Source organism: Podarcis melisellensis (assembly GCF_964234715.1).
Source record: "Podarcis melisellensis genome assembly, chromosome: 16".
Classification (NCBI taxonomy): Eukaryota; Metazoa; Chordata; class Lepidosauria; order Squamata; family Lacertidae; genus Podarcis; species Podarcis melisellensis.
This window is the reverse complement of record NC_138533.1, coordinates 29,048,904-29,070,261: the sequence shown is the minus strand read 5'-3', so window position 1 is coordinate 29,070,261 and position 21,358 is coordinate 29,048,904. Positions and strand designations below refer to the sequence as shown.

General features: G+C 40.2%; 1 protein-coding gene across 3 annotated transcripts; it reads right to left on the bottom strand.

Moving 5' to 3' along the window:
- Window positions 1-618: 618 nt before the first annotated feature.
- MAPK1 (mitogen-activated protein kinase 1) lies at window positions 619-20,940 on the bottom strand. 3 transcript variants are annotated; one of them, XM_081893420.1, is made up of 9 exons: window positions 20,529-20,939; window positions 11,333-11,515; window positions 9,888-10,077; window positions 9,233-9,349; window positions 7,257-7,371; window positions 6,418-6,549; window positions 5,228-5,337; window positions 3,695-3,822; window positions 619-2,238 (listed from the first exon to the last, which is right to left on the bottom strand). In XM_081893420.1, the coding sequence occupies exons 1-8, from the start codon at window positions 20,669-20,671 to the stop codon at window positions 3,706-3,708; spliced, it is 1,107 nt and encodes a 368-aa protein (XP_081749546.1). In that variant the 5' UTR covers window positions 20,672-20,939; the 3' UTR covers window positions 619-2,238; window positions 3,695-3,705. The 3 variants fall into 3 exon arrangements, with proteins under 3 accessions (XP_081749546.1, XP_081749547.1, XP_081749548.1); XM_081893421.1 differs by lacking the exon at window positions 619-2,238 and adding an exon at window positions 2,269-2,442 and having other exon boundaries at window positions 20,529-20,940; XM_081893422.1 differs by lacking the exon at window positions 619-2,238 and having other exon boundaries at window positions 3,694-3,822; window positions 20,529-20,940.
- Window positions 20,941-21,358: the final 418 nt, after the last annotated feature.

Genomic DNA, 21,358 nt, shown 5'->3' with positions numbered 1-21,358 from the left:
AAAGAAGTAGTACTGTGGACCATAAGAGTTAATAGAAAATGCCCTTTGAAGACAAACTTTTGTTTACTAAACAAATTCCTAAATTATTCATTAAAAAAAGTTTGGATTCTGGGTCCTATAAGCACCCTTTTATACTGGGCCCCGAATTCAGTTAAAGTGCCTGTGGCTACAATCCTAAAGTCATTTACTCAGAAGTAAACCTCATAGAGTTCAATGGGACTTACTCCCAGGTAAGTGTGCATAGGATTGCAGCTTAAGTCTCAAGGAGACAAGTAAACATGCTTAGGAGCGTGCAGCATGCCCCATTGGAACCAATCAAAACTAGTTTAGGTGTGACTAACCAGTGTCCCAATACTTTCAATGGGATTTGGTTATCACTAACTTGAGGTGGATAGGGGCCTGGAACGATCCTATGTATCATTACTTGGGAGTTGTTCTGTCAATCTCAGTAAATATATAAAATGATAGAGCTGCCAAGAGTCTAGGTTAATGCTTTCTAAATTATACTGCAGATAAAATTAGTGCTATCACCAGCAAGTGTCCTTTAATACAACAGACGTCAGATTCCCATCTAAATGCTTTATCAAAGAGCAAATAAAATTATTTGAAAGGTTAATGTAAAGATACAAGATTAAAATTTATTTTTGATTAATTACAAGTGCGTCTTTGTTCGCATTAGTAAGCGTTCTTTATACAGTCTATTCTTCACTGCTGCCAAAACACAACAGAGCAGAGAAAAAACAGCTAAAACAAAACTATTTTTTTCCTAAGTTATTTGCTGGATAGAATTTAATTCAACACAACTCAGAGGTAACTTTTTCAATTGTAGGCATGTGGCACTTAGACAATCATCTTTGCACAGAAAGCTTGTAACAGTCATGCGAGGGCACAGTAATTATCTTAAACAAGGCAAATTTCTCACCACAGAGCAGTGGGGAAAGTAAAGGAGGCACTGCACTGGAACATTACACCTAGTAAACTCCACATGATACAGTTTCAGAAACAAATACTTAAAGAGCTATCATTAGAAAAGGTAAAGTGTTCAATGAAACATGATTTAGTGATAGCTTTGTTTGGTGGCCCTAAATCAGCATTATCAATAAACAATTTAACTGAGCAGTAGATCAAATCAGAGCTTATCACCACAGGGAAGATTACAGCAAGGTAAATTCTAAATTTCTTATTCAAAGATGCAGTGTTCCTTTGTCAGAGCCCTCCGTGTAAATTCAAAAATTGTAAAGATACCTGAAGTGTTTCATTGGTATTTAATATGTAGACTGAGTTCAACATATTCATATGAATATTTCCACTCACTAATGAATACCACATGGCGCCTTTCCACAACGGAAAACTACCGAAGATGAAATGTGGTTATCTAAATTACTCTCTCACTGCTATTGAGCTGCTACTTTCTGTCTGCAAGGCTATCATTCTAAGAATACCTACTGGTCCTACTGAACTCACTGGGATTTACTTCCGAGTAAACATGCTTAGGATATGAATATCTTTCAAATATGACAGTAGATGCTTTGGGAGTACCATTCAAATCGAAAATTGTTGACGTACCTAGGACTGCTGAAAGAGGTGACAGAACGGCCCCCCGCCCATCATTAAGGTTTGGTTAACAAAGCAAGATTTCTGGATGTCCTAGTAAAATGCCCTGCAATAAATAATTTACATGTGTAGAAGAAATCAGAGCAAGCGCATGATTTTAATATTAATGTAGCCTATGCTGTCACTCTGTCCATCTGCACTGTGCATGTTAGTAACCACTACTGCTTAAAGAAGTGCAAAAGAGTGGAGGATGCCACTGACTTAAAGTGCCCTAAATTGTAGCTTTTTCTTTAAAAAATAAAAATGCTACTAACAAAACAAATCTAGAAAATAAAACAGTTCATAATGTAGAAATCTTTGTCTGCCACCTTCTAGGTTAAAATCTGGGGATGAAACACTGCATCTTTCAAAACAGAAAAGGAAGCAGTAGGTGCATATGGAAGTACAGTACTGCATAAAGGTCAGTAATGGACATTACACACAGGAATTTCAGTGACAATTTTTTCAGGCATAAATAAAGAATCCATTGAAAGCATAAAAGCCAGGACTACCAGAAATGGTTCTCCTGAATGGCTTGAAGTGGTTAGTGGATAAGCTGAAATAGGCCACAAGGCATGACCATAGATAAAGAACCAGGAAGATAACATCTATGTGGAGTATGTCCAGCCCTTGAACTCCTTTTTCCTGGAGAGGGGGAGGCAAAGAGGAGACAAGTTTTAATAAAGAACCGTGTGTGCATTTATTGATAAAGTACAAAAGATTAGAAATGAGACACCACCATCAAATTACAGCCCTCAAAAAAGCAAACCAAGGCAGCTGAACCAACATTCTTGAAAAGTATTTCTCTCCTGTCTTCACTTAAATATTCTGAAAGACCTTCTGCAACATCTTTAAGAAGGGTAAAGCAGGTAAATAATCCAAACAGTACTGGATTTAATACTCTACTGAAATATCAAATTGTGTCCACTATTTACTAATCAAATGTAAATTATGCTCTACCCCCAGGTGTACCCAGAGCACATTTGACTAAAATTTGTAGTGTGGGAGATATGCAGTCACATCTAACAATGCATATTCCTGCTAGTTAACATGTGAGGGGGGTTAAGACCATAGAGCTGTATTGCTGATAGGCAAACTCAGACTATAGAAATGTGTGGTGTCATTTCCCCCTTCTCTCCTAAGGGGGAAGAAGCAAAAGAAGTATTTCCTGTTCCTTCTCTCTCTTTCTCCTTGCTTCATACCGTGTGAGCAAGCCTAGATTCCATTTTGAAAATATTCCATTTTGTACCCCAAAAATATTTTACCTGCATTTGTTTTTGCTGCTAAGGACAAATGCTTGACTGTGAGTAAAATATATGTTTTAAACTTAATTTTCAGTCTGCAGCCTGTTTCTTTGATAAATGGGATAATAAAGGGAGAAATCAGCCTAACAGCTAAGTCCTATGCTTTCAATTAAACTGCTTAAGATGGGATTTAAATTCTGCTCAGTCCCATACTTTTAAGTGCAAGCGCTAAGCTGATCCCTTTGGCTGCTAACCCATATATCTGGGTCTGTAGGGGAATAAAATATAGTTAATTATATTCCATCACTTACCTAATAATGCCCATCAAAGGCTTATGGGCCCAGTATAGGAAAGAATTCCAGAGATTTCTGAGGGGTTTTTTTTTACTAATTATTGAAAATGATTTTTAAACTGGAGAAATATTTTTTTGTTTTGTTTCCTCAAAGTCACAAGGGCTCTTTTGTTCTAGTGTGGGAGGATCAACTCGACTGCCCTTTTCCTCCCCTTTTCTTTGCAACACAGCAATGAGACTTGAGGGTTTTTGACTTCTATTTTGCTTTTTGAGGCTATTTGGATTTTTAGCTTTGTGATTTTGAGTCTTTATTTTGAATTTTGGGCGGTTTAATTATTTTTATTTTTGGACCATTTTTCAATTTGGGGCCAAACTTTTGTCTTTTTGATTTTAGGATGGCTAGCAGGGAATTCCCAAAGAAGGCCCAAAGTTACCTAAGATTACTCAAGAATGATATCCAGTAATTCAAGATTTAAAAAATAATTACTTTAGAAAAATGTCGACCATTTTGTGTCTGTTATTTTCTTGCACCAGTTTTACACAGTTAGGCTAAAATTCAACGTACCTGTATGTCATTTAGGATCTGTATCCTGGCTGGAATCTAGCAGTTTCCTCAAAAATCAGTTCTTTCAGTTTTTCCTTTGGTAAGTCATCCAGCTCCATGTCAAACTTGAAGGGTGCTTCAGCTACAGGCTAACAACAGCAACATGAAATCTTTTACTAAACCTGTTTACAAATTTGTTCCAAACCACCATAGGAAACAGGGAGGTAACAGAGAGGTAAAGGTAAACAACTTTGAGGACCAGGTGGTTTAAAAGCAGGATATGTCTTTAAAAAATAATAAAGCATAGCAAAATTAGTTTTATGATTCATTTAGTAACCAAAGAGGAAGCAGAGGCCAACTGTGTGTTACTTCTTACATTTTTATAGGAAATTTTCATGCAGTGTTCTTGTCAGATTAGGTCTGAGTTGTTTCTAGTTATGTGAAGACAGTCATGTCTATTCGTCAGAGTGAAAGTGTCTAACAGAATGTGTTAAGTAAGAATGCAAGGAAGTGTATGAAATCTTTTTCCTGTGTAATACAGCAAGTTATTACAAATAACATGAGCTTATGGCTCTTGTACAATGGCATTGTTTGTGGGGTCTAAACACAAATGCTTCATGCCCAAAGTCTGGACAGATACATGGACATAAACAAGTATGTACGTACATCTGGTGGCTCTGACTGACAGGAATTGTTCATCATATGTTCACCTGTGTTGACAGACACTTGTCATGGGAAACATTGGAGTAGCTATTGTAGATGGAACAGTTGTTTTTGCTACATAAAATGTGGCACTCCTCTCAGAATTTAAAACCTAAGGCATCTGATAGTCACATGGTGTCAATTGTCTAATATTACCCAATCTAAACAAAAATATCTAAAAATCAATCTTTATTACTATGATCACAGATCAGTCATTAAATTACAATCAAACAAAAACAATTTTACAGTTTCCAGGCCAGTAAACAACTACAGTCATACCTTAATCTCAGATAGAATGTGTTCTGGGAGTCCGTTCGACTCCCGGAACCATTTGAAAACCAAGGCGCGGCTTCCAATTGGCTGCAGGACCGTCCTGCAGCCAAACGGAAGCCGCGCTGGATGTTCGGCTTCCAAAAATGGTTCGAAAACCGGAACACTCACTTCCAGGTTTTGATCGTTCAAGAGCCAATTTGTTTGGGAGCGAAGGCGTTTGAGATCCAAGGTACAAATGTATTTGGAATTAAGAGAATGGCAAAGGGCTATGATGTGTGAGCATTGTCACACACTCACAATCACACTAGAATGGATTGCTGAATGTTAGCAAGTATGCTTGCACAGAATTTTGTCACTTTAACAGTGATTTTGTTAGTGAAGCCTGAGAAAAGAAGGGAAATGTAAAAATGATCAGATCTACCTGTAAATGTAAATATAAAATTACTTACTAGTACATATAAAATTATGAATTTTGTATGTGATTTACTTGCTAGCTTCCTCTATTCCCCAAACTATTCTAAGCATCTATTTAAAGAATTTCAGTGATTTCAAACCAAGTAAAATAAAATGTTCCCCTACCTCATCACTGGGATCATAATACTGCTCTAGATATGGATGCGCCAAAGCTTCTTCCACTTCAATTCTTTTATGAGGGTTGAAGGTCAACATTTTATCCAACAAATCAAGAGCTATAGTAGAGAAAGCTAGAATCAGTTTGTGTTGTAATGCAGCCATATTAATTCAGCACTGTTCTTCCCTTCCTGCATGATTCAGAGCGGTTCTGAATATGTTTAGCAAGCAGCACAAGACATATATATCCTAATTCAGAACACAGAGATTGGAGGGTGGGAAGAAAAATAGTTTATAGGAGAACAAACCAAATCCCACAAACTCCCTAACAGGTTCCAAGGCAACATTGAATGCTTTATGGGACTTTGGACTGGACTTAACTGCTCATCTGCTCCTAAGAAAATTACTTGCAAGGGTGCCTGTCTTGGGGTACTTGCCAGCCCTCTGCTTCTGATCTTGCTGGACATTGCCACAGTCAGTGTACTTATGTCTTTCTGCCCCAGAAGGGTGCAAAAGAAGCCAAGGAGGCTCCCTACCTCTGCTCATCACCAAGGACTCAGCTATACAGCTGCAAATAAAATGTTTTAAGTGTGTTGCAAAGTGCAAAATACAAATGTGACACTAGATGGCGACAGTGAGCTATGGTAAATTCAATATATTTTTTTCAAAACTTTTTTTAAAAACATTTTTACAGCGTTTTTTGTGTGTGTGTAGATTTCACCCAAACATGAAATGCAAAGCCCATGTGCACTGTGTGCATGTCCATAGCGCCCGGGCCTTATATCCAAGCTTTGTTAATCTGGAGTCAAGCACAATTGATAAGAGGTTCACTCCCAACTCCAAAAGAAAAAGAAAAAAGCACCAGCTAAAAACAGTTTCATGAGCATTTGGCCAAGTAATGTCTAGAGTGAGCAACCATCCTTCAGAGTGCCACTGGCCACCAGCACATGAAGTGATTAGCCCCAATGAATATGAACTGGGAACAGAAATTAGCAAACTACAAATCTCTAACTTTTTTGTGATTTAAGTTCTTCACAAGCTGCAATGAATCTGATACCAAACACAAATATAACATAGTTTATATAGTTATATTCTGCGAAGGGAAATTTAATGGGTAAGATTTCAGCCCTTGCTACATTCAATGGTCACAAATCTTGCATCACTATATTCCAGTTGTTATCTCAATCTTTTCATGTTACCTTTGGGGTCAGCATTTGGAAACAGCCTGTTCCATGGCACCTTGTTTTTGTACGGAAGAGAAAGCAAATAGTTTCTGGCTTTCAAATTGATTATGCAGTTCAAGTCTTCTTGAGAAGGAGATCCAAGTATTCCTACAATTCAATAAAATAGAGAAAAGAGTATTATTGTGGAAACAAAGCACTTGAATGCATTTGATAAAGATTAAATTAATATCAAGTTTCTTAAATCTGTTATCATTTACTAGATTGGGTGTACTAATAGATGCAGGTGTGTCACTGAACAACCACCTGTCATTTGTGGTGCTGAGCACCTTCCACTAATTAAGGTTATTTCACCAGCTGCTGCCTTTCCTGACATTATCCCTGCTCTGGTTACCTCCAGATTCAACCCCTGCTCAGGGGCTGACTTTGGTTGGAAGCAGTTGCTAGTAATCTGGAAGCTGTATCTTAAATTAACTGGGAGCTGCACTGAAGGGAAATTATGTGGTATTCTTTAACTATCTCAAACTAGTTCATATCTGTGTACCAATGGATAATGAAAATTTGTATCAAAGGATGGTACTGAAGAGGAATTTTGCTCTTGTTCGTTTTCTGTGTTTCTGTGGCGCTTACATCAAGGAGGTTTCTGCTGGATTGTGCCCTTGCCTGGTGGAGGAGTACAGAGTGTTGCATGCAGAGCAGGAGAGGTGAGAACAGGGGAGAAAATCAGCATGAATTTAAAATAAAAATATGAATAGATGGCCACAGCTGGTACCATCAATCAAATCACTAGGCTGGAGAGAAATGGCAATTAGTAGACAAAAGCAGCCTTTGCCTATAGTTATATATAGAAATCTTACCAAGGATGTGGTTCAGCTGATCAAGATAGTGTTTTCCTGGAAAGATCGGTCTGTTTGATAGCATCTCCGCCAAAATACAGCCTACAGACCAGATATCAATAGATTTGGTATAACCCTATAAGTAGAAAGTTGGGGGAAATCACTTGTTGCTAGCATTTGCTGTACTGTTCAACATACTACAATTTAAGAGAGCCAAGATATGGTAATTTTGAAATCCAGAATTTCAGTCCTAGCACTTGTGATGAATCAGAATTTATATAACTGTTCTTGAACAATGAGGCAAGCACTGTGTTTTATAAATATGAAGGGTAAGCACAAAAGTACAGAAGACACCTACAATGCAATCTATGGATGATTACTAATAAGTCAGTCTCAATATATTTGCTTATCACAGAAAACCACAGTTCAGCCATGAGAAGTTTAGAAGCTTCTTCTTTTAATTTAAGCACAACTTGCCATGCTGTTGGGACTGAGACCTACTATTATTAAGCTTAGCCACAATTAGTCTTAACAAGCCAACGTCAATAGCAATAGTGTCAAGCTGCCTTGTTTTAAACTAGCTGTAGTTAAGAATAACCACAGTTGGTTGGTTCAGAACATTATGAACGGTCGCTAAGTAAAAGCTACCAGATTCCTTATCGTCATGTGGGAACAAAAAAGGGGAGGGGAGCATGTAAGCCTGAGGCTCACTACAGCCATTTCCTGCTTATTCACATCATGCTAAACTATGGTTTATCATAAGGTGCATATTCAATCATTGCTTTCAGCTGGACTCACTTGCACTCACCCTGACATGTGTGCATGGGAATGCAGTCTTAGAAACATAAAATACAAACTTTACCTAATTGTTACCATGTGAAACCCACAAAAATTACTCTTATTTTTTTTATTCCAAGCCCTAAAGCCAGTGTGATCTTTTGATATAAACAAAGTATCAGGAAACTCTGACTTCAATGATTGCTGAGTTAAGCAAGCCACACACTTAGCCTGAGCTGCTCATGTGTAAAATGATACTAACTTCTGATTTCATATGAAAATAAACAGCATATTTTGTACACAAAGAGATGATACGGAAATAATTAAAAACCTGACAATACGGATTTCTGAATTGCACTAGAACTTTGTATATACCTCAACACGTAAGATTTGAGATATACATGCTAAAAAGAATGGACAAGTATTAGAACATGGTCCATTTAACTTTTTTGGGTTTATGTGAGTTGGATCCCACTACTACTAAGCTTCAGACGGCCTTCATTCCCGCTTGCCTGCTTCTGCAACCTAGGATGCAAACCCACAACCGTGTGTTCCACTGTGCTCTGCCAGTTTAGCCAGCTCCCGTCTCTCACCAGTGATAATTGCATGCCTGCATACGTACACTTTCTTCCAGGGATTAAAATTCCAAATGAATGCTGGGCTGCTAGTTTATTTCCTATCATATTCACAGTTCCATTCCAAAGCTAAAAAGTAGCAGCACCAGGTACTGTGGCCTCAATTTGGTAATTATATAAAAAGCCATACACAAGCAGCTTCATCTCTCAGAAAGCAACATAAATTTTAATGATAGGCAATCAAGAATTTCTACTTGAAGTCAAAGCTAGCTCTGGTTTGCAGCACAGTTGGTTAAACACATAATCAAGACATTCAACTAAGCCAGCAAACTCTCATATGGTTACTGTCAGTGAATTAAATATCGGGGTGCAATTTGTTCATGTACAAAATTTAGGATTTAATTAGATTTTCCAGGAGCCACATTGTAGTGGAACGCTCTCCCAGCAGATGTTGAACAGATAAACAGCTATGTGATTTTTAAAAGACATCTGAAGGCAGCCCAACAACAACAACAACAGTAGTAATAATAATAATAATAATAATAATAATAATAATAATAATAATAATAATAATAATATGTATTATTATTTGTTATTACATATTTCAAGCACCATATGAGGCACTCTTCCATGCATAGCTCTTACTTTAGAATTCAACATGATTTCAGGAGCTCTGTACCAACGCGTAGCTACATATTCTGTCAGGAACCCAGTGTGATCATGATCTGGATCTGCAACGCGAGCCAGTCCAAAGTCACAGATCTAATATCAAATCAAACAAAGATGTTATAGGAGGGACAGCTTTCTCTTTATTTTTTGTCACACCAATATTCCTAATCAAGCAAAAATTTATGCGTTGCAGGGGATTGGAGTAGATGGCCCTCAAGGTCCCATCCAACTCTATATTTCTATGATTCTATCATCAAAAACCCTCTCAGATTTTCAATCTGCAATAAAAACTGTAAATGTGCTTTCTGTCTTTTAGAATCTGCCGATTAGCTGCCCCATGGCAACAAGAAGGAACATTTACAGGTTCCATTCTTTAAGGAAATGGAGATAACATCTGAACAAAAAAAGGGAACAAAGCTTCAATCCATGAATAAACAACTTTTGTGTGTGTGTGCTAAAACTTCATTGCCAAATACCACAACAATGGCACACATGCCTTTCTAATAATCTCTGTTACAACTTAGTTTTTGGGATCTTTGTTGGCATAGAAATCCACTGATTTAAAACAGCGAATGAGTAAGTTTTATATTGACATGGGTACTTTTATACTGACAAAAAGATACTTGCTAACCTTGAGATCACAAGTGGTGTTTAGCAGCAAGTTGGAAGGTTTGAGGTCACGATGCAGCACATTGGCTGAATGGATATATTTTAATCCTCTCAGAATCTGGTAAAGGAAATAACAGATGTGGTCATTGCTGAGATGTTGAGTCTTTAAGAGCTTGTAAAGGTCTGTCTCCATTAGGTCTTGCACAATGTATCTGTAAATCGTATTAAGGCAAACAAACCAACATTTTACTACATAATACTGGAGTTGCTCAGCTCCCAAGTTCTTTAAAACTTCACTTCTACATTTTTAGAAGAAAAAATGTGCAATATTGCTGGATGGTTAATCAATAAAGAAGCACATCACCCATAACTAATGTCATAGTAGTCTTACTTAAAAATAGCTCAGTCGGTAGAGCACAAGACTCTTAATCTTAGGTTTGAGGGTTTGAGCCCCACGTTGGGCAAGATTCCTGCATTGCTGGAGTTGGACTAGATGAGCCTCATGGTCCCTTCCAAATCTACAGTTCTATGATTCTAAATTGCAACATTTGCATGGTACAAGGATTGCTTACGAATTGAGAATAGCAAATTGTAATAGGATATGGAATCATGCCAATCAGTTGGGCTCTTGGAAAAATCCGTATGACTGCTTCAAAACAATCCTCTCCAGTAAGACAACTGGACATGGGGGAAAAGGCTTGCTGTGAACCATGAGATGGGCCTAGAAGGATAAGAAGGGAGGAGAGGGAAACTCCCCAAAGTGCATACAGTCGTACCTTGGTTTTCGAACAGCTTAGTTCTCGAACATTTTGGCTCCCGAATACCGTAAACCCGGAAGCGAGTGTTCCAGTTTGTGAACTATTTTTGGAAGCCAAACATCCAATAGGGCTTCCACGATTTCCTGCAGCCAATCAGAGGCTGCGCTTTGGTTTGGTTTCTGAACGTTTTGGAAGTCGAACGGACTTCTGGAATGGATTCCATTCGACTTCCAAGGTACGATTGTACAATCAAACCAAGTGGAACAATGGAACTGTGGGGGGGGGGATTCTGTCATTGGAAGGGTGGGGGAAGGAGCCAAAATAGACAGAAGTTGAGGGAAGCACAGGGAGAGAGGGTGGCACAGGAAAAAGAGATGGGGTATACAAAGAGCGAGCTATGCTACACTTGAAACTCAGGCCACTTTTAGCCTTGGCCCCACCCCACCCTCTGCCAGCATGCAGCCCTCACTCCAGCAGATTACCCACGAGGGATTGAAGTCCTCAACAGATAAAAGGTTCTGTTGCATTACACACAGAAAGACTTGGGCCTAGTACAACTACTAAAACAGCAAGAATCGCTGGATGACAAGATCAAGGAAGTAGTCTTTAACATATAATTTAGGATAACACCAAGATAAACAATCAACAGTGAAGCAGAGCAGAAAGCTGAAACAATGAGAGCACAAGGGCATACATCTTTAAAGGATACACATCTTTCATCTGTTCAGTTGTTGGAGCTCTGATAATGTCATTGATCCCAATAATATTTTCATGTTTGAAGCGCAGTAAGATTTTGATCTCTCTCAGAGTTCTCTGGCAGTAAGTCTGGTGTTCAAAAGGACTGATTTTCTTTATGGCCACCCGAACTTTATTCACATTGTCATGTGCCGAACTGGAAGAAGAATCGTCAATATTAAACAAAAAATTAATGGCATTACAGAACAAGACTATTAAACAAAAAATTAATGGCACTACAGAACAAGACTCAGGTTGTCTAGAAATGCTGACATAAGCCTTTTTCAATCATGAAGATAACAAAATTCAATTTATCTGCCAAAATACTGTAAGGTTTCAGCACTTTAACATTTTTCTCAGAACCAGTGGTGGCAAGATAATAATGGTGGCATCATAATAACTTTAACCATATTAGATAAATCTTTAGACACTATGTCAGAAAACATTATTTAAAACATAGAAGCTTGCATTGCATTAGTAGCTTGCATTAGGCCCAGTATACCTGAAGGAGCATCTCCACCCCCACCATTCAGCTTGGACACTGAGGTCCAACTTCAAGGGCCTTCTGGCGGTTCCTTGTAACAAGACAGGGGGCCTTCTTGGTAGTGGTGCCCATCAGATGTCAAAGAAATAAACAACTATATGACTTTTAGAAGACATCCGAAGGCAGCCCTGTATTGGGAATTTTTTTATGTCTGATGTTTTACGATTTGTTATATGTGCTGTAAGCTGTTTTGCTGTATTGTATAAATAAATAAATAAAATTGTATGAATAATACTGTTCTGTTGTTGTAAGTCCTGTTAAATAATTTTGAACAAAATACAACAAAATTATCCAGGCAACAGTTACTCACTTGCTGCTTTAACTCTTCTCAAAGTTTTTTTCAGGATGTGAAAAGCAGTAGACAGGAAATTTGTCAAAATATTCACAAGATTAGTTGTCTCCTTTGAATATTGGCATTCAAGATCCTACTTTTAAGCATAATTTCAAACTTCATTCCAGATTTCCTGCCTCATTAAAATGTCCATGATTTCAGCTTTAATTAGAAAGATGGCACACCACCTCATGTCTTTGAGAGAAACTTAGCCAATTCAATCTTGCAGGAATTAAAGTAGTCTAAATCTCAGATTGCTTGTTCTACCAAACCTTTATACTGTCCCATTGGTGTGTCAAGGGAGAAATAAGGTTTTCTGAAAGGTAACAGTTGCCTGAACAAATGAACAGAATTAAACAGAAAACTGATGTTTTAGATAAGGAAATAAGAGTTAATACACACTGAAATACAGCAAACAGGAGGACATTATATCAGTAACCAAATTAACCAAATTGATGAGCCAAATAACAGAGAGGAAGAATCATTTTATAATCCGGTATATGCTTGACAGGTTAGAAAAAAAGCCATTTCTCTTTACTGAACAATGCGCTGGTCACTCAGGCTGAACAATGTCCTGGCCATTGCTTTTTTTAAGCTTAGATACACAGGGACCTGGGTTAAATTTTCCATTAAATTAAAGCCTTTTGTCATGTAACATATTAAATCCCTATATGAACCACTATGTGAACAAAAAAGGACTACAAAAAAATCAAATATTTATTATAGGTGCAATTCCTATTCAGGCAATGTTTTAAAATGAAAAAGTGCTACAATTTATGATATAATATAAAAGTTATACGCATAATCCTGAAGTTAAGAGCTTTTCAGTCATGGTTTTCTGGAGAGAAACAAACTGAGAAGTGTTTCAGACAATGCTAAATATGGTCTATAATTGTGTATATCTAGCAAAATTTTATGTATGACAAAAGGTCATCAAAATATAAAAAACTAGATATATAGCATATTAAAACACATCAAAATATTCTGGGAATATTATACACAGAGATATCCAATGTATAAGGATTAACGAAAAGCCACTAACTGAAAAGAAATATTCTACATCATGAATAAATGAAATGCATCATCTTTGTAGTATGACTGCACATACACAGAGAGGAAAGCCCATCTGTTGATAATATTCCCAAAAATTTTACTGGGAAAAGCATTCCATAACTGGGAGCCAAGACTGAGAAACCCTTCATCCAGGAAAGCTAGAGAAGGCATGGTAATCAACTGAAGGCTATCTGTCAAAGAACCTAACATAAGATAGGCATAAAGGGAGACAGGCAGTCAAAGACTTATAAAATTGTAGAATTGGAAGAGATCCCAAGGCCAACCCCCTGAAATGCAGAAAACTCAACAAAAGCATCCATGACAGATGGCCATCCAACCTCTTCTTAAAAACTTCCAATGAGGGACAGTCCACAACCTCCCAAGGGAGTCCGACTGTTCCACTGTCGAACAGCTCTTACTATCAGAAAGCTTTTCCTGATATTTAGTTGTAATTTCCGAAGCAGGAGAAAACAAGCTTGCTCCATGTTACATGTGACAACCATTTCAATATTTGAAGATGGCTATCATATTTTCTCAGATGCCTCTTTTCTATGCTAAACATACCCAGCTCCCTCAACTGGTTCCTCATAAGGCTTGGGTTCCATACCCTTGATCATCTTGGTTGCCCTCCTCTGCACACATTCCAGCTTGTCAATATCCTTCTTAAATTGTGGCACCCAGAACTGTACACAGTATTTCATCTGTGGTTTGACCAAGGCAGAATAGAGTGGTACTATTACGTCCCTTGATCTGGACATTATACTTCTGTTGCTGCAACCTAGAATAGAATTACAGTGGTACCTCGCAAGACGAATGCCTCGCAAGACAAAAAACTCGCTAGACGAAAGGTTTTTCCGTTTTCGATTTGCCTCGCAAGACGAATTTCCCCTATGGGCTTGCTTCGCAAGACGAAAACGTCTCGCGACGTCTAAAAACAAAGACATGTTTTGTTTATAAAGTTAATTTATTTTCCCTTCAGTTTTTGAACTGCTCTTTACAGTATGTGTGACTTTAAAGAGCAGTTAATAAACTGTTGTTGTACCAAATTTGGCTTTGTTTAGACTTTTTTTGACCATAGGAACGCATTAATTGATTTTCAATGCATTCCTATGGGATTTCGTGCTTCGCAAGACGAAAAATTCGCTAGACGACAAAAATTGCGGAACGAATTAATTTCGTCTTGCGGGGCACCACTGTAGCTTTTCTTACTGCTGCAAAAAAATGCTACCATACATCCTGGTCCCAAGCTTCAAAAGGCGCCAGAAGTCAGAATCGGGCCTGAAAACAGATTGAGGACCAGTACAAGTGGTGTAGTATGATCATAATGCCCAATCCTATTCAGAAATTTAGCTGTTCTATTGTAAGCTGATTGCAATTTGTGATCTGTCCTGTAATAAAGTTCATTACAGTAGTTTATACTTGTGACTTAGCATGTAAACTGCACTCAACAAACTGTGTTATGCGCTTAATGCTTTTGCTTGTGAAGTAAGTAGAGTCATTAATGTCATGCATAGATACACTGCTTAGTGGCAGGTAACTTCTATGCACATGGAAGAGTAGTACATCTTGGCAATGCCTTTTTCTGTGGGTTCTGCTTCCTCACTCACTCACTGTGCCCCTAGGTGCATGGGCACAACCCTTTTACCACTGGACTCTGCTCCCACTGCATGGGCTCCACAACTTTACTGCTAGGCTGTACCTCCCAAGTGTGCACAGGTGGACTCCATGTTGCAGGCTGGGGTTCCAAAAGGACTCCAGCTCCTGGCAATATGAAAAGGACTGGTTTTTAAATCAACTTACCATGGGAAGGGGGAGGGAATGGACACAGTGTGGGATGCAATATTTATCTTTGTCAACAAGGCCCTGAGCAAAAGGCAGTTAGCAGAAGTGCAGGCCTTGGCAAAGCAAAGGTAAAGAAGCATCTGGGGCTTAGTGAGTGTACATTAGAAGGTGCAGAAAGACAGCAGAGAAGAAAATGGGCAAAGCTGGTCAAATCTTGATTTTCTTCAGAGATGCTTCAAGAATTATATTTTAAAAAGCCAGAACAGGAAGCAAATAATATAGGATAGGGAGGAGTTGATGGTGGACGTTTAGACCAGATGCAGCTAGAAGGACCAATGACCTGACTCAGTATGAGGCAACTTCTTACATTCTTACAGAGTCTAAGGTGTAGGCAGAAGATAACACTTTCAAGAGGACCACAGCCATTTACAAATCATAGAAATAGCAAGACACAGAAGAGGGAAGGAAATGAGTGCTAATGCCAGGACAGATTTCCACAGGAAAAGGGTCAGAGAGTTCTTAAGAGTTCTCAGTGGAGGTTGAAAAGAAGTCAGTGTAGAAGAGAATGTGGGGGAAAAAGCTGGGTCAATGAGGTTATTTGTATGAATGCTGAATCACCAGCAAAATTGGAATATTGTCAGGAGGGAAAGGGGATAGCCATATGAGGCATGGCATGAAAGCTGAAGGGAGGTAGCATAGGAAAATGGCAATATAGCACAGCAATCCAGAGATGCAAAGGAAATATAAAAGATGAATTTTGAAGGTTGACAAGCAGTGAAAAAAGCAAGCAACCAGGAGCTGAAATGGCAGGATTTTGCAAAGAAGCCAATTCTGCCATCACATCAGCCAAGTCAGGATGAGTGGGAGGAGAAGAAACTTCAAAAGACGAGAGCAGCAACAGGGACTGTGTTGGGGGAGGGGAGCCAGATTTTGGTGCGTGCAATGAGCTAGAGGGAGGCAAGAAAGTAACATTCCTAATTATCACAATCCACAAGGAGAGTTCATCTAGAATATTTCAACTCAGCCCTGTGGAGCCTTCAATGTGGAGTTCCTCAGGGATCTATCCTATCTCCTATGCTGTTCTACATCTACATGAAACCGCTGGTGGGGTTATCCGGAGGTTTGGAGTACTTTGTCAGCAGTATGCTGATGACAATCAGCTCTACTTTTCCTTTACATCTGCAGGTGAGGCAGTGGAAATGCTGGACCGGTGTCTTGCCTCGATAATAGAATGGATGAGAGCCAACAAACTGAAACTCAATCCAGATAAGACTGAGGCACTGTTAGTGGGTGGTTCCCTAGATCGGATGGCTTCGAGGTTGCCTGCTCTTGATGGGGTTACACCTCCTCTGAAGAAGCAGGTTCATAATTTGGGAGTACTCCTGGATCCTTTGCTATCACTTGAGATGATTTTCTGAGGTCCTTTTTTGTGTGCCTCCTCCACAATAGGTCTGTAGGGTGGCAACACGAGAACTGGCCTTTTCTGCAGTGGCTCCCCATTTCTGGAATGCTCTCTCTAGGGGGGCTCGCCTGGAACCTTCATTATACACCTTTAGGCACCAGGCAAAAGCGTTCCTCTTTAACCAGGCCTTTGGCTGACTGACATCCAATGCCCTATTAAAATGTGATGATCGTGGGGGGGACACGGATGGACGTTATTGGGTTGTTCTTGTTCTTATTTTGAGTATGTATTCTGTGATTTTATATCATGATTTTTTCCCGTGAACCGCCCTGAGACCAGCAGGTTTACGGTGGTATACAAATTAAATAAACAACTACTACTCCTGGCTTCAAATCACTTTTGTTGTGGAGTTATCTTAAGTGATTCAAGCAAAGTCACAGAGTTAGCCCAACACTGGTCCTGAACATGTTTACATTAACACAACCTTTCAACAATCTCTTTGCTTTAGAGCATGTGCATAGGTTTCTGACATTTTTACATTTAATACTGACATTTCTACTTCTATAAACTTTATTCCAATCTCATTACTGTAACACTAAGACACAATCAAGGCTTTTCTTAAGTATTCACATTAAATGGTCACTTATTGACTGCAGTTGAATGGCTTATGCCTATACTTTAGTTTTTAACTAGATTAAACTACAGTTTTCACAGTTTATATTCACCTATACAGTCTTTAAAGGAATAACCCATTTGGGTTTTTATCACTAAAATAAACATCCAACAAGTTATTTTTATAAAAAAAATATGCATTCAAATGTGATTTGAATCAGTGTTATTTATTGCTTAACAACTGCTCACATGCTAACTTTTATTAATATTGCTTTTTTTAAAAAAAAAGTTCCCCTAGGGCAGAGTACACTGTGCAATGTTTCTTTCTAAGGGGGGAAAAACTTTTCTTAAAAGCGCCTGATGCAAAGTGCTGCTGAACATAGACTGTGAGCAAAATTATTTCCTCCTTGTTCACAGATACTACACTGTCTGAAAAGTGGCTTAGGGTGAGACAACAGGCAGACATTTGAATGAGAAGAAATGATGACTCTGGGTTGGCTGGTTTCCACAATACTGTACCTGGAAGACCAAAACAGTGTCAGTCACCACCTGTTAAGCTGTGTAGAGCAGCGGACTGCGCCCACCAAAGCCTTCATAACACACACAAGTGCACTACACTGCAAATGCAATCACTGCACCTATGTTAATTTCCAGCCAGCTAGTGAACCTAAACCTGTCCCATTTTTGATGACTTATTGCGTATTTACTTCTTTCAGAGTTTCTGGTCATTGATGCCTACAAAGAAGCCATTAGGCGATGCTAGGCTACATAGAATAAACTGAAGAAAGTTCTAGGGCAGCAGTTGCCTAGTCTTAAATGGAGTGGGAAAGGTGTGTACATGTGAGAGATACACTCTGACTCCGGTGGATATTTAATGTCAAATTATGTTTAAATATTTATTAACTTTCACCAACTATATTCCATTACATGTTTACTTAAAAAAAAGAAAGCTCATTCACTGCAAGACTAGTATGTTTATGCTGCAGTGAAGTCCCTGAGACTTAAATACTTTCAATGCACTTATTTTAGTAATAATGAATCACACAAAAACTGAATCTGTTTTGTAGACTTCTACCAAAAGCAGTTTAAGCAAAAAATGTGGTTTTATCACCACTTGGTTCTGATTTTTTTGTGCACAATGAGATTTTGCCTACATATGCACCACTACTTCTCATCCATCATTATTCGCTGTACACTGTATGTTGTTTCGTAACAACATATGGATATTTAAATAAGATATATTCAATCACTCTGGCAAATTTAAAACACTACTGATAGATACCAAGTTACGGTAAGCCAGAGTTCTGCTGCACTTGCTACAATACATTTGGCAGAGCAAGAAAATAGAAAATGCCAGCAATGAAATTTGAGTATTAATCAAACAGCAATACAGCTTAGACAACACTGTCTTGCTCCTTACTGCCACAGCTTCTCATATCCATATTTTGACAGATATGAGGATGTGAATTAACCAGCACAATACACATGCAACAGCAAATTGTTTTCTTCATACTTCCTATAAGTACCAACTAAATGTGACAAATGATGGCATTTGATCCATCATTTCCTCCCAATTTTCGATCTTCCACTTGCATCTCCATCTCTTCTTGCTCATGACAGCATACTGTCAGTGGCAACCCACCACAAGTTATTAATGCTAATTAAATCCAACCAAGGATCTCTTCTCTCACTTTTCCCTAAGACAAAATAAATCGGGAAAAAGATGTCACCTTGCTTTTACTCTTTCAGCAATGAGAAATCAGGTAGCTCCCTAGCTTCTAGAGGCATCCCATGCCCTCCCAGAAAGCTCCCACACTACATATACAATCAAGTCAAATATATCAGCTAAGCCACAACACACAAACACTATCGTTTTGTTTCATGTTCACAGCGATATGATTATTGAGCTCTTGGCTTTACATTTTATATTTATATTGCTTTTATCAGTATAAATTGCCTAGGGTGCTGTTGGCCAAGGAGAGACGACTCATGAATGTTACAAACTACAATAAATAATAATTTGAATTTATATACTACCCTATTACCTACAACAACAGCTTCCACATTGCTCAACAGAAAACACAGGGAACAGCCATAGCTCAATGATAAAAGCACCTGCTTTGCATGCAGAAGGTCCCCACAGTTCAATCCTCAGCATCTCCTGGAGTCCAGGTAAAGCTGGGAGAAACCCTTGTCTGAAATCCTGGAGAGTAACTGCCAGTCTGTGTAGACCAGGGGTAGGCAACCTAAGGCCCGGGGGCTGGATGCGGCCCAATCACCTTCTCAATCTGGCCCGCAGATGGCCCGGGAATGAGCGTGTTTTTACATGAGTAGAATGTGTTATTTTATTTAAAATGCATCTCTGGGTTATTTGTGGGGCCTGCCTGGTGTTTTTACATGCGTAGAATGTGTGCTTTTATTTAAAATGCATCTCTAGGTTATTTGTGGGGCATAGGAATGCATTCATTTCCACCACCACCCCCACAAAAATAGTCCGGCCCCCTACAAGGTCTGAGGGACAGTGGATCGGCCCATGGCTGAAAAAGGTTGCTGACCCCTGGTGTAGACAGTACTGAGCCAGATGGACAATAGATCTGACTCAGTTATACAGCAGCTTCCAATGCTCTTATTGATTAAATGGTTTGGCAGAGAAGAGGTGGTTTAAAAAAGAAATCCAGCCCTTTGCATATACAATTCTGTGCACATTTACCTGGGGGTAGTCCACTGAAGTCACTGCTATTTGCTTGTAAAGTAAACATGCACAAGCTTGAGTTGAAGAGCTGCACTTTGTAAATCTGCACTTACCTCTGAGCAAGGCTCGTCTACTTATGATACTATTTTGCTTTCCCAACAGACACTACCTCCCTAAGGAGCCCAACACAATCTAAATACAGTGCACCAATGCTCACAACAGGATTTCAGCAAAGAAGTGACACTGTGGATGGGCTGCAGCAAGGCATCTTTGCAGGACACAGGAGCCTCTAAAAAACTGGGAGGCAGAGGAAAGTGAGAAGGAAAATCCAACGACTAACAGGTCGGTGTGCAAGCGTTTTTTATTCTCTTGGATCGCACTGCAAGCTGTACCTTATACTGAGTCAGAAAAACAGGAAAGGGTCCCCCCCTCTCCCATACATAAGACTGCGGTCCTGTTTCCCTTTCTTGCCCTTGGGTACTCACTCCCCGGGCTTACTTCCGAGTAAAACACGCGCAGAATGGCGCTGCAGGCGTCGGGGCTGTGCAACCTCTCGGCCCCGATCTCCATCCCATGCATGCTTTCGTTTTTCATGTGCGCAGCGCCCTTAACCCCGTAAGCCAAGGGCGCTTTCTTGCATTAAAATAATAATAATAATGCTGAGGGGGAAATTCAGCAGCAATAGCAAAGGGTGAAAAGGGGGGGGGAGAGAGAGAGAAGTGGAAGCAAGAGGAGAGAATTAGCGCCTTCTTACCAGACCATCCCGTAAGCTCCTTCCCCGATGTAGGAGAGGTTGGTGTAGCGAGGCCCCACGTCGAAGATCTGCCCTCGCACCATCTCCGGGCCCCCGGCGAGGCTGGCACAGCTGCCCGCCGCTGCCCCCGACACCGCCGCCATGTTGTTGTCCGTGAGGGGAGGAGGAGGAAGAGGAGGGGAGTGGGGGTGAAGAAGGAGGGGGAAATGAGAGGGAGGGAAGAGGAGAGGAAAGGCGACAAGGGGCTGGGCTCCACCCTCCCTTTGCCCGGCAGGCCGTGTCTTTCTCTGTGTGTGTGGAGGAGAAAGAGAGCGAGAGGCACGCAAGAAGGACCGGCCCGCCGGCGCCGCCACACAAACCGCCAGCCGCTCTCTGAGGGAGCCGCTGAGGGAAACGGGGCGGGGCTTAGGTGGCGCGCGCGCGCGCACGCGACACTGAGAGAGAGAGAGAGAGCGCGCGCAACGGCCGGCGAGGAAAACGGGGCGGCGCAGCTGAGGGGAGGTGGGCGGGGCCTGCTCCAAACCTATATAAGCGGCAAAAGGGAACCTAGGGGGCGTGGCTTCCTCGCCCGTCGCCTCTCGCGCGCCGAGGCGAACTGGGCGGGGTTTGGAGGTGGGCGGGACGCTTAAGGGGACGAGCCGCCGCCGCGAAAGGGGCGTGGCTTTGGCTGCACGGGCTTGAGAGAAGCCTGGGGAGGGCGTGGTCTCTGGCGGGCGAGGCGTGGCCTCTGCGGGGACTGCGGTAACTTCAGAGCCGCAGAGGAGGCGGGGGAGGGAAGAAAGCTGTGGGTCACGTGATTGCTCCCCTGCAGCCTTTTAAGCAGGCTCCTG

Bases quoted from the DNA above. Each gene is read 5' to 3' on its own strand.
- MAPK1 (XM_081893421.1), bottom strand. From the start codon at position 20,671: ATGGCGGCGGTGTCGGGGGCAGCGGCGGGCAGCTGTGCCAGCCTCGCC. The intron at 7,372-9,232 runs GTAAGAGCTATG...TTCTACTTATAG, and splicing joins AAATCATGTTGAATTCTAAA to GGTTATACCAAATCTATTGA. The intron at 6,550-7,256 runs GTAAGATTTCTA...ATTGAATTGTAG, and splicing joins TCAGCTGAACCACATCCTTG to GAATACTTGGATCTCCTTCT.